Source organism: Mauremys mutica, chromosome 2 (genome assembly GCF_020497125.1).
Source record: "Mauremys mutica isolate MM-2020 ecotype Southern chromosome 2, ASM2049712v1, whole genome shotgun sequence".
Classification (NCBI taxonomy): Eukaryota; Metazoa; Chordata; order Testudines; family Geoemydidae; genus Mauremys; species Mauremys mutica.
In genome coordinates, this window is record NC_059073.1 from 268,793,871 (window position 1) to 268,814,068 (window position 20,198).

Genomic DNA, 20,198 nt, shown 5'->3' on the forward strand with positions numbered 1-20,198 from the left:
ACATTTGTTCTGTTTCATCTGAAGACATAATACAATTATTTTTAAAGAAGTTTTTAAAAATTAGAACCACAAGGGGATTAAACTTCTGAAGCAACTGTTAACACATCCCTATGAATGAACCATGTCTGTCTACATAAGGACACCCCCCGCTGGGCACTGGGTTTGAACCCAGGCATTTTCAGCAGCAAACCTAAAAGCCTCTACAGGGGCGCTGGAACCATTTGTTATAATGAGAGCCCTGCACGCCATTGAACAACACTCATTCATTGCTATGGTTACTTAAAGCCAAGGGGTGCTGGCGGAGCCCCCTTTTTTGCCAGGAGAGAATCATGAAGGAATAAGGGAAGGGGGAAAACACCGTGAAGAAAATGAGCTTAGGGGTGTGGGTGCGGATTCTTGCTTTGCAGAGTAGAAGCAGGAAGCGCATGATGAGCTCTGTGCAGGGAGAACGGATGTGACTGTGGGAGCGACAGAAGCAGAGGGGGTGAGTGGGCGGCGGAGGAGTGAGAATGGAGGGAAGGGGGAGAGAGGGAACCGCGGGGGATCACTCCCGCCCCCCAAGCGCTGCCCCTGCCAGCCGCACCAGTCTCTTCCCGGTGTGTGGGGCTGAGGCGGCTCTGAACCTGCCCTCCCCAAGAGGCCCGGCCCCGCCCCTGCTCCTCTTTCCCCCAGCCCCGGTAAGAGCCGCCCAAGGAGCTGGAGGCCGCTGTGGGGATCCCCGGGCTCCCTTGGGGGCTCTTCCCACAGCCCAGCTGGCTGGGGGCGGGGCCTAGGGAAAGAGGCGGGGCCAAGGGGCGGGGCCTCGCGCACCCCCCCCCCCCGTAGCGAGGTTCCGGCGCTGGGCAGCGCGTGTGAGGAGCTGCGCCCCGGGAAGGCAGCAGCAGCAGCAGATTGGACAGTCGCGGTCCGCACATGCGCTGCCTCCCCGCGCTGGCTCTGTTCCCTTCCAGGGCAGCAGCCCTGCGCCGGGGGCTTCCCCTCTCCCAGCCGGGCGCACCCCGGGAGCGAGCAGAGCGCCCCGTGTCTCCCTTCCCGGCCCGGCGGGCAGATGTTACCACCCACTTGAACCGGAACCTTTTTTGCAAAGGCAGCCTGGGGCTGCTCGCTGCCGTGTGCGCCGGGGAGTGCGTCCAGCCCGCTCATTAGGAGGTGGAGGAGGAGGAGCGCGGTAGCTCAGCCGCTAGCAATGGGGCTGTGCATGCACCGGGCTTAGCCTGCTCGTGCGGTACATGCCAGGGCAGGATGGTTTAGCTGCGGCGCGCTCCGCTCGGCTGGACGTGCTTGGGGCAAGGCTTCTTGGATGAGCCGCTGTGGGGATCAGCCGGAGAGTGCGGCTGGAGGAGGCAGCAACAGCAGCCGCCACCGCCTCTTCCTCTCCTGCTTGTTGTTTTCTCCGCTGCTGCCCATGGCTTCTCGCCACCGCTGGTGACTGGCTCCCCCTGCATCCTCCCGCGCCTGGCCCGCGGCGAAGGAAGATGGGGAACACCACCTCCTGCTGCGTCTCCTCCAGCCCCAAGCTACGCAGGAATGCCCACTCCCGGCTGGAGTCCTACCGCCCGGAGCCCGAGCTGAGCCGCGAGGACACGGGCTGCAACCTGCAGCACATCAGCGACCGGGAGAACATAGACGGTAAGAGAGGTGTGGGGAGCTCCCCGCAGCTAAGGCAGCCGGGAAAATCCCCCTACGGTCTTCCTGGGCTGGGGAAATCCCCTCTATCTCCAGCCACAGGGGCAGCCCCCAGAGAAATGCATCCCCCACAAGCACAGGAAGAGCCAAGTGGGGGAACGCTCTGCTGTCCTGCTCAAGGGGGGAAACTGGGAAACCCCAGCTCTTCTTCCCCAAACACGTTGGGAGCCCCTGTGGCCTTTTCCTAGCCGCTCAGTGTTTAATCACATCTATTGCTCAGAGGGAATCTATTCTCTCCCCGCCTTCTCCAGGGTTTTTTCTGGCTCTTTTGGTGATTGCAGACTATATGATGAGACAGAGGGTTTGTTTGGTTTTTTTTATGCCTCCATCCACAATTTCGAGGCTTTTGGGTGCTCCTATCCCTGTATATCACAATGCAGCCTTATTTACCCTATACTAATATGTCATGATGTAGCTCTGTTTATCCCCACCAACACCACTTAACCTTTGTGTGGATTCCACCTCTCCATGTATGTGGTTCAGTGTTGGGATCCTTGTGTGGATTCTTGCCATGTACGTTGTGATATGGCATTATTTATCTGCCCTTTCCTCTGATTTGAGGCCTTTATCATTCTCCCACCTTAGTATTGAATGAAAGCCCAGAGAGCTATTTACCTCGGACCGGCCTTTCAAGATCTTTGTGTGTATTTGCCCCCTCACTCAGCATGGACTGATGTGACACTGTTTACACTGGTCCACAGCTTCCAGACCCAATCCACTCAACTGTTTGAATTTCACAAGTGAATTTTTGCCCACCCAAATTTCCTGAACAAAGATGGTCTGTGGACTCAGCTGTTTTTATGGGTTAATGGTCATCTGTTCCTATGTGTATGCCAAAGCCAATCCTAGTTGGGGGATAAAACATAAAGGACAAACCGGATAGTTATGGAAGTGGGAGAAATTTATCTTGCACTGACCTTCAGTGCCAGTGACTTATTTCCTTCCATTACACTGATGATGAAGCATTGGTATAATAGAGCGATGAATATTCTCTCTCTACAGTATTATTGGAAAAACTATATTCTCATTGACTCAGTAATGACCAAACATCCTTTTGTGTGCTGTGGTTAATTAGAACCCGGCCTATTCTTAAGTGTGATTTTAATGTATAAGTATAAACTAGTTTCTGATTAGCTGAAATAGTTAGTCCTAAAACCTAACTGGTAAAACATCAACTTTCTCATAGTTTGATGTGAATTGCCTTTGGTAGAAAGCCAAAAAAAGTCACACTGGCACACACTAGATTTTTTTCAACATTTTTTCATAGCTTATGTGGTCAATTGCAAACTTTGTTTTAAACCAGTTCTCACCATTGGCTTAATTCTTAATAATAGAGTAACTTTACCTCAGGTTATGATTATTTCTTTTAATTAATTTACTTTCTGGAGTTGTGACTGTTATTGGACTGTAATGGAATCAATGGGTGGAAAAAAATGTATAATGGCCAGGTTTGAGAAAACTGGGAGAGATTTAAGAACTAGTTGTTGACCTGTGAATGACTGATTCTTGTCACACCAGTGTTGTCCAGATTAGCAGTAAACGCCTTTTCCCATGATGGTTTGGATAATATCTAGTCCTGTTTCACACCAGTAGAAACAGGTCTTGCTCTATAGTTTTAAGTGAGAAGTTTGGATTTTTTTCAGGGGGGAGGAGCTGTTCCTTAAAGTGTGGTGACAATACAGAAAATTCTAAATGTCTTTCCTTGTAAACTCACTTTTTGCCGAGAATTCTCTTCATGGTTTGGTTAGACCAGTGGCTCTAAACCTTTCCAGACTACTGTAGCCCTTTGAGGAGTCTGATTTGTCTTGTATACTACAAGTTTCGCCTCACTTAAAATATGCTTTCTCACAAAATTAGACATAAAAATACACACGTGTCACAGCACCCTATTAATGAAAAATTACTCTTTCTATTTTTTACCATATAATTATAAAATAAATCAATTGGTATATAAATATTGTACTTACATTTCAGTAAATTGTATATAGAGCAGTATAAACAAGTCATATGAAATTTTAATTTGTTCTGACTTTGCTAGTGATTTTTATATAACCTGTTGTAAAACTAGGCAAATATGTAGATGAGTTGATGTACCCCCTGAAAGACCTCGGTGTACCCCCAGGGGTACACATACCCCCTGTTTGAGAACCAATGGGTTAGACCAATTTTCAGATCAGTAACAGTACTGTATGAATGGAAGCACTGATGGGACATTTGTGCATGTTGTCTCTGTCCTAATAAATTCTTGTCAGTTAAAGGACCCTGTGCTTACCAGTGGAACATAGAAAATAAATACTCTCTGTCTCTGTTTCATCAGGCTCAGCACTGTGGCAAATTAAGTTAAGTTCTCAGGTGGGGGAGTTGCCTTCAACTCTGACAGCATATAACAAATTTTGTGGTTTGTCTCTTTTGCCTTGCTGTTTGCTCATATCTTGCTCCTTACTATGATATGATTAGGTATAGGATCAGAGGCATCAGTTTTCATTGAGGCCATTGATGAAGAATGAGTTAGTATTTCTTCTTTGAACACAATTGGGGATATTATGAGTATAACAAAATTGAAATACTCACTTGTGCATATCTGTTGTGTTGCAGTCAGATCCACTGGAAGTCTTTGGTCAAAGATGATAGACTGATTACAAAATATAATAAGACTATTCTGTTTCTGAACTCTTATTTCCTGAGACTGGGTACATTTTTGTTTTTAGATTGCTCGAAACTATATGGCAAACATGCCTATGGTGACACAATGGAAAAAAAAACAACAAATAGTGCACTGTAATAATATTTCTATTGTTTTTCAATAACTTGAAAATATTTTACATGAAACAATGAAGGAACAATACTGTGGTCAATTTTTTTTTTATTTTTTTTATTTTTTGGGGAAGAGAGAATATAAGGTCTTGATTCTTCAGGTAGCCTACAAAATATCTAAAATCCATGAAATATTCTTGAGAGCTAAATAGCTCTTCAAAAGAATTGGATATTTATTTGAAAAAACAAACTGGTGATACCACTGTAAAAAAACAATTTGGATACTTAGGCAACTTTGTTGTTTGTTTTTTTGGTTTTTAACCTGTGTTTCTCACTACCTGTTACTGCAGTGAGAACATCACTGTCAGATACAGTATGTTTGACAGTGACATTGAAGTTCTGGAAATGCTAATTCACTAGCACTTTTTTCCTCTCACACAAGTACTGATTATAAATTGTGCTTTCAGAAACTACACATTGTGGTGAGTAGAATGAGTTGTTGTTGTTGTCCTCTACCCTCAAGTCTGCCTTCAGTTCTCTTGTGTTGATCAAGATTTATAGAACTCTAGCTTTTAGGATTGGGCAAAGCAACTTTTTGTAAAATAAAATTACCTTAAACCAGTCTTAATTTGTTACTAAGGTTTGAAAAATGTAACTTCCCACCTGTCTGTTCCCTGGTGAACCAGGACCAGAATGGAAATGCCAAAATACAGTGAGAGAACTGATTATTGTGGCATTTCCAGGTAAGTAGAAGCTATGGATATCTTGTGAAAGAGATTCTCCTCTTACAGTTTCCAGCCTAATTTTATTGAAGAAACTGGTTCCAGTAAATAAATGAACTCTTGAGAGCTTGTGCAAACAGAACCTTTTGAGGTTTGCTAGTCATTCTGTGCTTTGTACTGAAACCACGGGAAATGCTGTCATGGAGAGAGGTACCAGTGAATTCTAATTACAGGACCTGATCATGCAGTTCTTGTAGGGGAGGGAACTCGCATTGTCTTAAATGGAAGTTCTCCCTGAGCAAGGAATGTAGGATTGGGCCTACAGCTATACCTGCCTGTTGCCATGTTGTCCAAAAGCATCATTTTTGTAAGATAGCAGGAACTCTTTATGTCTGTAAGTGAAGGGAATTTTGGAAATGTTTGAGTGGGAACAAACTTCTTTCAGAGACTTCCAAGTTAGAAGGCTAAACTACTGTTCTGAATGTTTTTTCTGGTAATGGTCATGTGGAAATGCTTCAAGAATCACCTTTTTGATTATCAGTCAACAACACATTTTTCTGAAAAATTGGATCCATTGGGTTTCTCTGATAATTAGACCATTATCTTCAGGCATAGACAGAGGCAGTAAAGATAACTGGTTATCTGCTTTGCTGCTTAATTCTGCCCAGAAGCAAAAGAGGAATTCTAATATGGAGCTCAGAGGATGCCCACTCTTTTTAATGACTGATTGCTCATAGAAACTTTTCAAGGTTATGAAATGGTTTAACCTTTTAAAATCTTGCTTCAGGAAAGTTGTGACAATAGGCTGAGGACTTCTTAATGAATTTGGATGACCAACTTTTCTATCTATTGCTCATCAAGAGACTTATCTAGCAGTATCCTGGCTACAAATGTAAGAGAAAACAGTAGATCACTTAGGGCTTGGCTACACTGGAGTGTTGCAGTGCTGGTGGAGGCTTTACATCGCTGCAACTTAGTAACTGTCCACACCTGCAAGGCACATCCAGTGCTGCAACTCCCTGGCTGCAGCGCTGGCTGTACATCTGGTCTGCTTGGGGTATAACGAGTGCAGTGCTGGTGATGCAGCGCTGCTTGTCAAGTGTGGCCACACACCAGCGCTGTTGTTGGCCTCCAGAGTATTAGGAGATATCCCAGAATGTTTTTAACTAAATTACTCTTTGTTTTGTTATGATGCCTCTCTTTGTTTTGTTGTGAACTCAGGGCTCCGGGAGCTGCTTATCTAAAAAACAAACACAGCTCTTGTTTGCTGTGATCAATCTGTAACTGACTGTGAACAATCAATTGAGATAACCCACTACCTTGCTGTGAATGAGGCAGGCAGGGGAATGAGTGTTTGCTTGAGGAGAGAAACAATGGGGGGAGGGGGAGAAAGGGAGTCGGTTGGAGCAGCTGCTTATCTGGTCAGCAGGCTATTTGCAGTTAAGAGTAAATGAGGGGTTGAGGAAATTTTCAGATTTTGCAAGGCAGGGAGCTGAAGTGTTGGCTCTAAAAATCCTCTCTCTCCCCCCTCCCCCGCTCCCTGTCACACTCCACCCCACCCCCCTCTTTTCAAAAGCACATTGCTGCCACTTGAACACTGGGATAGCTGCCCATAATGCACCACTCCCAATAGCGCTGCAAATGTGGCCACACTGCAGCGCTGGTAGCTGTGAGTGTGGCCACACACCAGCGCTTTCCCTACACAACTGTACGAACACAGCTGTAACTCCCAGCGCTGCACATCTGCAAGTGTAGCCAAGCCCCCAATGTGTCAATCTGGTAAAGTGGTGTTATTACTTAGATGACCTGATTTTTTATTTTTTTTTAACCCAGTCTTTTGCTAGACGCTTTGTCCACTTTAAAATTGTTGTCGTATTTGGTTATTGGTCTGATTAAGACGTGGGCTGGATCGTTTATTCCGTTTGGACATGGGGGTTCTGGGTTTGAGAATCTCACAGAAAGGACTCTGTAAGGGGCTCAGGTGTTATGGTCATAGGTGCTGTTATGAAAGCTAGCTCGATAAAGGAAATTTAGATTAGATTGACTGTGGTCTAGACCAGTGCTTCTCAAACTATTTGATGTGGCAGACCGGCAGTTTTTTTTCCCCCAATGTGCCAGGGACTGGTACCATATTTCCCAGGGACCGGTACCATATTATCGTTTTTGCATAGGCACATAGCACATCAGATCAGAAAAACTAACATTGTTCACTGAATTAATTGGCATGGGAGTGTGGTGTACATGCGGAGATGTTCTCATTTAAATACATTGAAACCTGACTGAAAGGCTGTGCATCTGGGCGGATAGTATAAAATGACTAGATCCAAGAAAATATTAATTGAACATTTGTAGTAGTATTAATTTATATCAGAAACAATATAATTAATAGAATAAAAATTGGCAGACATTTTTTATTTTGTTTATTTATCAATATTATAATATGTGCTTCTGAAAACATAATATTTAATATTGTCAACTTTTATCGACTGATTATTCTTGGTGGAATTCCAGTGTGGTTTTTAAATTATACTATTATTTCTCTCTTTCTTTCCTGGAAACTCGCCGCAGGCCAACAGCCAATGGCTCGCAGACCAGCGCCGGTCCACGGACCACCACTTTGAGTAGCACTGGTCTAGACTACATTTATACATGATATCAGCATGTCTGTTGTCACACAGTCAGATCCACTGTTGGCTTAACTAGTGAAAAAACTGAGAGATTACTGATCTGACAAAGGTGGCTCTCAGGCTTGATTTTTCCTGTATGGCACAGATTTTTTCCACAGTAGGCTCTTTGTGAGAGCTTTGGTGGAGAGAGGATAACCTCACAGGATATATGGCATGAGACCACTGTCATAACCTGAAACCAGCTGAGCTCAAAGACTGTGTTCCTTGGCCAGGGGCTAATCAGAAGTTGCTCTTGGTATTGGTAGGAAATAAAGTTCTTATAATAAGAAGTTACTTTGTCCCCGTCCCCCCGCTCCCTTGCAAAATCCTTCTAATGTTGCTGGGTCACATTTTTCATTGCCAATTGCAGATCAGATAACTGAACCCTGTGTGACTACATCCCTAATAAACCCATTCAACTCTTTTTGTGGTAGGTTAATTTTTCTGCAGCTGGTAGACAATCGCTTGAGAAACAATCCACCATGAAAGCAGCTTATTTGTGAAAATGGGCAGTAGCCATGTGAGAACATTTGAATTAAGATTACGTAGTGTGCCTCAGGTGTGCTGGACTCTGTGAGAATCATGAGGTTTTCTGTGTTGCCAAGTATAAAACTCAAGTGTAGTAAAGTTTTATAATCTGTCTGGTTTAGTTAATGAAGATTTATGAAATGAGAATGTTGGTTCCTTTCAGAGTGAATGGTGGATTGAATCCTGCCCTCATTTTCATTTTTCTAGTCTCACTGACCTCAACAGAATTGTACAGGTATAACTGATAGCAGAATTTGGCCTGAAATGTCTACGATTTTAACTGGTTGGTACTGGGATCTAGTGACAGTGTGGGGGTGGATTCCAAATCTATAAATTGAAACGCTGAAGTCTTAAAGGAGTGATACCCACTTTTCTGTGAATGACTGTTGTGTGATTTCATTGTCTATATTTAGGATGTATAATTTTGTTCCATGGAACCAGCCAACACAAAGATATACATTCATTTGTATCTGGTTGAGTGCTGATAAAATACAGCAGTCTTTGAACACCCAGGGCCACATTTCACCAAGGAATAGACCCAGACCCACAAAAGCAATTTTGCCACTTCCTTAGTTTAGTTTGGAGTGTTCATGTGCACACATTTCTGAAGTACCTAACCTTGCATACCACAGACTAAAACGTGTTTTTAAAAGTGTAATCTTGCTCAGATTAGCATCTCCCCATCTCTTATAAAAATGGGCCATATGATTTTTAATTACTGTAAATATGATTGACCTTTTGTTTTTACATCTCTTGTGAAAGACCGTGTAGTTTAGTGCCCCTAAACTTTGTGCTGGAACATTGGTTCAGTATTGGCTCAGAGACAGCTTTGTCATCTACTGACTTTCTAACACTATACCTTGCAGCGTCTACTGTTTTTCTTGGAGGTCATGCATCTAAGTGTTGCTGACACCTTACCCTTTAATAAAACTACCGTGCTTGCATTCAACCTCCTACACCATTCTGCCCTGAGCTTGGCTCCTATGTTGCACTTTGCTGCTAATGCCATTGTTGATGCTTTCCTTGCTTTTGGTGTTTTTTTTTTCCTCCCCCTCTTATCTCCATGCCTTTTTTCCTTTTTGCTCCCTCTTTGCCAAGTGACTATCAGCACCTTGTTCAAAGCCTGCCTAAAATCTCATTTCTCCCATGTCATTTGCAGGAAGTGAATTAATTCACACTGTGTAAAATGTGTGTATATGTATAAATATGTAGAAATGGAACCATCAAGATGCATACGTGTTAAAACTAGTCATCTTGTGAGCTTATTACTATAACCCTTAGTTTAGTACATTACCATATGATTTGTTTCCAAGAATTTCAGTTAATGCTTGAGATGCACAAGAGCACCAAAGTTTAGCTCAGACAAATACTTGAAACAGAATGTTGTGGATTAAAATGTACACGTTTGAAAATGTAAAGGCTGCTGTACTGACACACATTTGCACAGGTAACTAAGAATGCTACGTTGACAAGATACATGAGGAATCCTGGTGCTGCGTAGTGTTGTTGGCTGGTATTGCTACATGAATATTGTCACATTCGGTGTCCAGTAAAAAAAATAAAAATCTGGATTTTAAATGTCTTTTCTATGTTGTATCTTAATAAGAATATGAAATAAACTTTTACAAAATGAAAACTTAAATGACATATAGTCCTTATTGTAGACTGATAACTATATTTAATGAAAATGGAGCCTTTGAAGATTAGCACTGTTCTTGCTTTGGAACGTTTTGCTTTGTCATTGTTTATTTCAATCAAAGAATTAACCAGCATAACCATAGTTTTTAAAAGTAATGTTAAAAAACAAAGATGAAATGTGAAATTTTAAATAGAAAACTTTACCCTCAAGACTATTTAACATCCATATTATAAATCTCCATGTGTGAGACGTTCTGCTAAACGTTGATGTTACTTTTATTAAACCAGTACTGCTGGGTGCAGTTGTACTTGTTTAGTTTTAAATAATAATTGTAGGTTTTGCCTTCACTGCAACAGCTAGCTTGACTTACTCCCCTTGGGTTAGCTTAGGTTGAGTGAGCGTGGCCATGCTGTGAAACTTTCAAGCTATGCAGAATGCTTGGATTAGCAATTCAGGAGTTGTGCTGATTTGAGCATAGCCTGTGGTAGCATGCTCACTGCATAGCTGAAGCATTACCCATGCCCCTTAACGGCCCAGGTAGCTTGAGTTTAAAGCACCACTTAACTCAAGGTAGAGATTTTTGTGTGTGCGAAGGGAAGTCGGGTTAGGTCAGGTTATACCTTGAGCAAGCAGTAAAAGCAAGTCCTTGGCTACTAGCTATTCATCTGGTTCAGGAACTGTTTACAGCATTTGTAGGGTGGTGGTTGCATGTTCTGCATTTAAATCCTTGTTTTGTTTTTTTCCTCTTGAGGTTGTAAAACTTCATGTCTGTGAACTTGCAAAGGATTTATTAGCGTAACCGTAAACATCTCGTGGTAGATGTTCAGCTAGTGTAAATGTCATAGCTCGGTTAGGTTCAGTGAGCTATGGTAGTTTACACTAGCTGAATATCCTGCCCCTCTTGCATTAGTTCTTTGCAAAGGTAATCTGACTTGTTAGGCCAGGTCAATGCTGCAGCTATGCCACTGTAGCGCTTTAATGAACACACTCACTACGGTATTTGGAGGGATTCTCCCATTGCTGCACTTCACCTATCGGAGAAGTGGTAGCTAGATGGAAGAATTCTTATGTTAGCTTAGTGCTGTGTACACCAAAGGTTGGGTCAGCATAGCCATGTCTCTCAGGGATGTGGATAGTCACACCCCTGAGAGACTTATTTGTGCTGCTGTAAGTTTTCAGTGTGGGCTATGGCTACATTAGAGAGCTTGCAATAGTAGGGCGGGGGCAGGGATAGCTTAGTGGTTTGAGCATTGGCCTGCTAAACCCAGGGTTGTGAGTTCAATCCTTGAGGGGGCCACTTAGGGATCTGGGGCAAAAATCAGTACTTGGTCCTGCTAGTTAAGGCAGGGGGCTGGACTCGACTCGATGACCTTTCAAGGTCCCTTCCAGTTCTAGGAGATCTATATCTATATATCTATCTATCTGTGCTGCCTTAAGCTCTCTAGTGTAGCTGCTCTAAGCCAATGAGAGAGAGCTCACCCATCAACTTAATTAATCCACCACCAATGAGTGATGGGAGAAGCTCTTCCACTGACACAGCGCTGTCCACATCGACATTACTGTGTCGCTTGGTGTGGCTTAGTCACACCCCAGAGTGACATAAGTGGTAGTGTAGACATAGCTGTAGACCAGCCCTGTGTAGCTGTACCATTATAGCTATACTGACAAATCCTCCTTGTGCGGGTGCAGTTTATATGGGCAAAAAATTCTTTTGCTGGTATAGTTTATACCAGTTCTGTGAGTGAAATAAGCTATACTAGTAAAAGCACATATTGTTGCCACCTGATGGTGTGAAACTGATGGGCCCGTCTTCCAGATAGTGCAACCTTGGGAGCAAAAGAGCAAATTGGTAGTAGACCCAAGTTTGCTACCAGTGTGGTGCTTTCCACTGTGCATTAGTATTTCAGCAAGGTGATGTATTTGGTACTGTTAACACGTTGTTGCATTCATGAGATCTCTTCACAGCATTTCTAATGGATATAGAAATGCACTATGAATTATTCCTGCTTCTCTCTGTGTGAAGAGAAGAATTTATTACTTTCAGGTGTCGAGAAACAGTTGTTCATGCTTTGCAAGTCTTGCATAGAAGAAGAAAAAATTAAAAACTGAGCTGTACTTGATCAGCAAACCCTAAATTGGCTTGCTTGCACTCTGTCTCTAGGGAGCATGGCAGAGACTGTAAAAGCGCGCGTGTGTGTGTGTGTGGCGAGTGGTGATGTTGTGTTGGGCAAGTGTGGGTTGTGAGTTTTTGTTTTCTGCACAGTTTAATTGATCGTAGGGAGTAGTGGTGTTGTCCTCCTCACTTCTTTCCACGTTCTGTTCTGTTTCTTGAGAGGGAAATAAGATTACAAAAAGTGGGATCCATGTCAGATGGATCAATACTTTGACTTTCAGAATTATATGCGACTTGTTACTTGTTCTGTGGGGAAAACTTTCCTTGCTGCAGGTGAGACTGGTGACCATAAAAATACAAAACCTTCCTCCTAAATGAACAAGTCAGTATTTATTTCCTTTGTTCAAGAGATAAGGAAATTTTCTTGTTTTACCTTTTTATGCCTCCTGCACAAAAATTGTTTTTCTAATGTTCCCTGATTTCATTTAAAAATAAAAATTTGACCTCTAGGTACCTCTAGGTCAGAATGTCTCAGGAGATATATACATTTTATATCTCCCGGGGGGGATATAGAATGTATTCTGGGGGCATGCGAGAAGCTTTTGTGGGGGGGGAACATACTGTGAAATTTGACCCATAGCAATGAATAACTAGCAAAGTTGAATTCTCCAGACATATCAGGTCCTAGCCAGACAGGCATTGTGGCCCATCAAGAAGAATCCACTGTCCCAGAGATTTCTCAGAGAGGGTACGTATGCAATGAGGGCTGCCTAATCCACGTCACAGCAAGGACCTTTCTAGCAGCTGGAAGACCATATAAAAGAGGAAGGAGAGACATCATGACAGTGACACTTGGCCTCTCTCCTCCCCCATCTCAAAACTGGGAAGATTGTTTGGAACACACAGACTTTGAACTGGGGAGATAGTTCTCAATCCACAGGCTGGGACCAATGAGCTGCCTGTAACATATGTTTGGGTAAGAGACTGTTTGATTCAAATCTTGCGGTAGAATTTAGACTGTGAGTTTATCCTTATTTCTTATGTAACCAACTCAGATCTTTGTCTCCTATTTATAATCACTTAAAATCTATCTTTCTGGAGTTAATAAATCTGTTTTGAATTTTACCTAAAACAGTGTGTTTTTGGTTGAAATGCTTGGGGAATCTCAACTCAGATTACACAGGCCGGTGCATGTCCACTTTCCTTTGACAGAGTGGCGAACCAGCTAATGAGTTTGCACTGTCCATGGGAGTCTTGAGCAGCATAAGCTGGTGTATTTTGGGGTTCAAGGCCGGGGGTTTGGGTGATGTGTTGGTGCCTCTCTGTATGATTCATGTGGCTCACGGAGCATTCATGCTGGGCTTGGGGTTCCTCATGTTCATGGCTGAAGGATCACAGCTCCTTGTCACTGGCGTAGCACTTTATGAGAGACAGGCCAGGCTGGAGAGATAAGGGGGCACAGAGGTCCCACAGTTCCAGATTGTACCCTGGTTTCCCGTCGCAGCAGTATGCACATGCGATTGTAAACATCGACCACAATCACAGTTTTGCTTTTGCTCTTACTACAGTAGATTCTTGGCTCTGTTTGTATTGGTGCCTTAGTGAGTTTCATATTTATTTTTTAAAATCGGTATATGTAGGGCCCTACCAAATTCACCATCCATTCTGATCAATTTCACAGCCAGAGGGTTTTAAAATTGGTCAGTTTCACAATTTCAGATGTTTGTCTGAAATTTCGTGGTGGTGTAATGGGATCGGCGAGGGGGTATTTGCAAAGTTGTTGTAGGAGGGTCCCAAGATTGCCACCCTCACTTCTGTGTTGCCTTCAGAGCTGGGCTGTGAAGGCAGCACCCTCCCAGGTGCCTGTAGTTAAGGGGAGGTTCCCAGAGGTAGAGGTAGGTAGGATCTCTCCCATGCTGCTGGGAGCGCTCAAGCTGGGGGCTCCTAGCTGCTAGTCCAGGCCAGGGACAGATTAAGGCAGGAGGCCCACCCAGGAAAAATGGGTACTAAAGCCCCAGGGCAGAAGCACCTACCGGGTCACCCTGAACCCCAGTAGCAGCTGCAGGGGCTGAAGCCTTGAGCTCAGACTGCCCTGAGCCCCGGCTGTAGTGTCAGAGGGTGGCAGCCCCAAGCCTGGGCTGCCCTGAGACCTGGCTGGAGCAGCGACATGGGCCCAGGTTGCCCCAGTTGGAGCATCGGAGATAGGCGGAAGCCCCCAGGGGAGAAAGCCCTGGGCTCAGCGCCTGGAGCCCAGCTACTGGGCTGCTGCAGTGCAGAAGTGAGGTTGGAGCACCCTCATTTCTGCTCTGCCTATGGAGGTGGGTCTGCTCTCCCCGCCAAGAGCAGCCGTGCAGGGGAAGAACAACTCTTGTCCCTCCCCAGAGCAGCTGGTCTAGCAGCTAGGAGCCCCCGGCTCCCAGCAGCAGGGGAGATCAGATTTCCCGGGGGAGGGCTGATTTCATGGTCTATCACACGTTTTTCACAGCTGTGAAATTGGTAGGGCCCTAGGTATATGTACTTGTGTGCCTGGGGATGGGGGCATAAACTGCTACAGACATGAAGAGGGGCATGATCAAATACAGAGGTCAGCAACCTTTCAGAAGTGGTGTGCCGAGTCTTCATTTATTCACTCAAATGTAAGGTTTCGCGTGCCAGTAATACGTTTTAACGGTTTTAGAAGGTCTCTTTCTATAATTCTGTAATATATAACTAAACTATTGTTGTGTGTGTAAAGTAAATAAGGTTTTTAAAATGTTTAAGAAGCTTCATTTAAAATTAAATTAAAATGCAGTCTCCCAGACTTGTGCTCAGGACCCGGGCAGTGTGAGTGCCACTGAAAATCAGCTCGCATGCCGCCTTTGGCACGTGTGCCATAGGTTGCCTACCTCTGATCAAATAAGTTTGAGAAGCACTGCTCCAGGTATGTATGCAGTGTCGTTGTACCCATGTCAGGGTATTAGAGAGACTAGATGGAGAGGTAATATCTTTTATTGGACCAACTTCTGTTGGTGAAAGAGATGAGCTTACGCAGCGCTCTTCTTCAGGTCCGGGATGCTTACTTAGTTTCACAGCTAAGTACATGATGGAACTGATTGTTTAGTATAAGTAAATTCAGAAGGTTATAGATAGTGAGACCTCTGGGGATGATGTTTTGTTTCTGCATCTATGGACTGCCAAAATGTTTATTTCCTAGATGTCTGTACTGGTTGAGCACCATAAATACCAGAAATATTACCTTGGGTTGCGAATAAGAAGTTTGCTTACAATATTGTGTTCTTCTGTTTACTTTGAGATCAGTTTCCTAAGTTTTCATGAAACTAGCTGATTAAAGGACGACATAACTCCAGCATTTTACTGGGACAGTTGGCTAATAAAGAAGTCCTCCCTACTGAAAGTAAAGGTAATGATTCAATGGAGAATGCAAAACTTAACTCAGTGGAATCAAGGAATATTGCTCAGGGGAACCCACAAACTTCATTGTAGGAAAAAAGATTGGAAGGGATCTGTTTTGGATAAGTTGACTTGAGTATTGTGGTTGCCCACTGTTCAATTTTATTTTATTATTATTCACTCAGTGAAGTAAGATGTTTCTGCGATTTGGGAAATTATATGGCATACTTTACAAATATACATACTCACATCTGACTAAGTGTGAACCGCATACTTTCCTGTGTAAAGAGAGCTTGTATCAAAATAATGTATGTTTAGGAATCATGACTGTTGTTGACAAGACAGCCAATGGTATATAGACAAACATGTTGTAAGAGAGACATATTTAGGTAGTCCTCCAAGTACTTTACAAACATTGAATTGAAGCTCACAATGACCCTGTGAGGTAGAGAAGTACTTTGCAAAAAGAAGTTGTGATGTGTCTGAGGCTATATAGGAGAGTCAGTATCTGAGGTGGGATTGGCACTTGCAAATTCTTGGCTCCTTGTTCTGTGCTCAGACCATTAGATTGTGCCTATCTTTGTGGCTTGAGTAAGGTTTTCATTAAGCAATAAAACTAGTCAACCATCATTGGGTTTAAGCAACTATGGTATAGAGCAGTGGGTCTCAAACTAGGGCCGCCGCTTATTCAGGGAAAGCCACTGGCGGGCCGGGTCGGTTTGTTTACCTGCCGCATCCGCAGGTTTGGCCGATCGTGGCTCCCACTGGCTGCGGTTCGCCGCTCCAGGCCAATGGGGGCTGCAGGAAGCAGCGCGGGCCAAGGGACATGCTGGCCACCCTTCCTGCAGCCCCCATTGGCCTGGAGCGGCAAACTGCGGCCAGTGGGAGCCGCAATCGGCCAAACCTGCGGACGCGGCAGGTAAACAAACTGACCCGGCCCGCCAGTGGCTTTCCCATAACAAGCGGAGGCCCTAGTTTGAGACCCACTGGTATAGAGGCAACTGTCCTTTTAAAATGAAATGCAGGTTAGAGAAGTCCAATAACTCAAAATCCACACAGAAAATCTGAGAAACAATGGTTAGTATTACACAGATCATCAGAAGCTTCTGTTCATAGAAAGATGGTTACTCTTTGTTGAACTACACTCAATGTATTGTAGTGTTAAAGGCTTGTCTAAAGGCTTGTCACGTTAATATGTGATTGATGCAGTGGCATCGATTTAGCGGGTCTGGTTAAGACGCGATGAGTCGATGGGAGAGTGCTCTCTCATCGACTTCAGTACTCCACCTCCCCAATAGGCAGAAAGTAAATCAGTGGCAGAGCATCTCCTGTCATCCTAGCATGGTGTAGACATTGCGATAGGTCGATTTAAGCTATGTCCTTCAGGGGGTGATTTTTTTTTCCTCCACACCTGAGAGACATAACGTACATTGACTTAAGTGGCAGTGTAGACCTAAGGCTGGCAAGGGTTGCCTTCAGTTTTCATTCTAATACATATTTCTTCCTTTTTCTCTTCTCTTAGCAGACATGGTAGCTTGGCTGCCCTAGTCAGTAAGGATAGATGTTGTTATAAATTGGTCTCATCTTCCTCTACCAGTGCCAAAGTCTCACTAAGACTAAATAGTATTACATAAGAGAAGACACTTCCTCAGTATATCGCTGTTAAATTTAACTGCATTTTAATTTTAGAGCATGTTTGTTTGTTTTTCTTAAATACTGTTATTAACATGATCAAAGAAACTAAATTGGGGATTAAGTGCAATTACTGCATGACAAGCTGCCTAATATGCAAGGTCACACACTGTTCTACTCTGTTTACATTGGGATTTGAAACCAGTTTTTTCACCCTACTAGGAAGAACAATGCTAACATTTCATGATGCTACCACAGTTTTGGGTTCAGCTGTAGACAGACATTAGCCTTCTACAATACCAAGCTCCATGGAGTGAGTTCCAGATGTAAAACCCATGTAGCAATTAACAATAAATAGGACAATTTTCTACCATTTTATGTTAATATACGCTGAAGAGAAATACTAAAACACTTTTCCAATTATACAGAAACTCAAACTGTGATTAGCTTTGAATTAATTAAAAATGTTCCTTGATACATGCTCTTATTCTGTACATTTTAAGGACTCAGTTCAGATACGATACGTGATGTCTCTTTCAAGGTGATTTAGCAAGGTACTTAATGAGAATAGGGTTCAGCTACACTGTAAAACAAAAGCAAAACGAAAAAACAACCCAGCAGCAGTGAGTCTTATAGCCCAGGTCAACTGACTTCAGCTCCTGGGGCTTGTGCTACTGGGCTAAAAATAAGAGTGTACACACTCCAGCCTGAGTGGGAACCTGTACGCTGCTATGTTTAGCCCTGTAGCGTGAGCCATGTGAGCCTGAGTGAGGTAACCTGGGCTCTGAGACTTGCTGCTGTGTTTTTTGTAGTGTAGACATACCCCTGAGCACTCTAGAGAGCATGGTTTCTGCTAGTGACTCATCCTTTTCGCTCTTCCTCTTTGGATTAAATGTATTGTTAAAAAATGCAAAATAGCTGTTTTTAAATAAATTTCAACTAGTAAACCCCAACGTTTTATTCAAGTGACACTCTGACAAGTGGCTTTAGGATTGTTTTAGCTTAAAACAAAACATAAAAAAAAAATCCAGTTCCACAGGTGAATAGTGGAGTTTTATCCTCACATGTGCACATAGATCATATTTCTCAGCTCTCCTAGTCTTTCTACCATTGGGTTAGTTATCGTTGACACTCCCTTCTCTGTAGCTTTTTTATCATTAATATTCTAGCTTGACAAAAATCCACCCAGACTATTACTTTTAGCAGTCTTGGGGTTGGTGGGAGAAGGGAGCTGACTAGTCTAAGCTTTTAAACCATACAGTCTGCAGCGGAAAGTCCTCTCTTTTTTCGTGGCTGGCCTTTGGGATAATCCTTCTAATGTGAAACATATTGCTTTAGCAATATACATTTTACTATCCTGATACCAGCCACAGAAAGAAGTAAAATACGCAATATACCTCAGTCTTGTAACCGTGTGTGTGTGTGTGTGTGTGTGTGAACATTTTCAAGGGGTTGGAATTGAGAAGAATGGGATTTCAGTAATTTAGAAGCCCTTAGAGATCCGTGACACTCCAAAACCAGCATGCAGCATGAGTTTTAACCAGTTGTTTTGTGTGAAATTTTACCTTTTTAGTGAACTAGTGGTTTTTTATTTCAATACTTTAAAAGTTTTTTTCACTGCAGTTAATGTAGTTTTTCCTTTCTACCAAGTAGATAGTCAAATTTCAGGGTCCTGGGGATGTTCCAGTTGGAAGTAGAAATTGATGGACTGTTCTTTTCTTTGATGCAATCTTGTTTATTTCAAGGAATGTACAGAGTCTTTTTCTGAGTGCAGGAGGATTCAGAAACCAAATAAATAGTTTCCTAGCTTAAAGCTCCAAGCCTCTTTAGCCAACAGACCCCAAAGTGCACGCGCTATCTCTCTTTCCCAGGGTCACACTGTGCTCACAGGCTACTACTGGACTTCCTTGTTTTTATGACTTTCTTTGTTCTTGTCTCTTCCTAGTTTGTGTGATCCCATACCCACCCACCTGGGCACAATACCCAGTGGAACCCCCTGCCCACATGGTGTTAGTTTTGGGCATATTCTGTTAGGTCTTGTTTTAGGTGTGGCCCTTTAACTATTTCTCAGTTGTTTTAAGTGAAGGGTCTATTCACATATCCGCTTGAACAAGGTTTTTAATTCAGCTCTCAAAATGGTTTCACCCAGCTCATAACAGTACAAATTCTGCACCCCAAGAAATTATCTGCTTGGCAAATTTGAATGTTTAAGTTAAAGGGACACTGTCAGGTCCCATTTAGCTGGAGATTAATACTTTTTTTTTAAGTAAGCTTTTAAGAAACTTAAAACCAGATTTTTCTTAATATTCTAGTAGAGTTATTTCTAGAATAAATACTTGAATTGCAGTGTGTGCGATTCAAATATTGAGGCATTGTGGTAGGCCATGAGAACCCGAAAGTGAATTTGAGTGATGTTTTTTTTTTGAGAGCCTGACCTGTTCCATTATTGAGAGAAGAAATACTTCTTAAATAGCAGCACTGCTCTTTCAACCTTCTCCTAGAACACAGAGGTCCTTAACCCACACAAGAGGCTATAAAAGGGTGTTCTGTTTAACATATCACTTTGACAGTGTTTCTGTCAGAGCAGCATCTTTCTGTCTACTGTGCTGTAGTGTTAGCAGTATAATCTTGAGACCTGGTCTGGGATGTGAAATCGATCCCTAATTCTTGTATTATCAAAGGGTAAATAGGATTGTCTGTCTGGTTTACCCCCTCTGTTCATGTTCCAGTTTGTATATCTCTATCATATTTCCTTTCTAAACTCATCCCAATCTTCTCTCTCTTTACATGGAAATCTTTCCAAGTCTCTAACTTTTTCTCATCACCCATCTCTGGATCATATCTATTTCTGCTATATCTTTTTTGAGATATGATGAGCAGAACTGAATGTAGTAGTCTAGGTGAGAGTGTATTATTGATATATTTGATGGCATTGTAAATTTCAGTATTGTTGCCCATATCGTATGCATCCTAACATTGCATTTATGTTTTAACAGCTGCTGCTCATTCCTTGTTCCTATTGCTCCTGCAGGTTTTATTGCAGGGGCAATGATATTGAGCCTTAATTT

At 43.0% G+C, this 20,198-nt stretch overlaps 1 protein-coding gene across 1 annotated transcript in view; it reads left to right on the forward strand.

The window, feature by feature from the left end:
- The first annotated feature begins 873 nt into the window (after positions 1-873).
- CCNY (cyclin Y) overlaps positions 874-20,198 on the forward strand; it is a 222,989-nt gene continuing 203,664 nt past the window's right edge. The window contains exon 1 of the mRNA XM_045007393.1: positions 874-1,629. Coding sequence (XP_044863328.1) covers positions 1,476-1,629 — 154 coding nt within the window. The 5' untranslated portion in view covers positions 874-1,475. The remainder of the gene's footprint in view (positions 1,630-20,198) is intronic.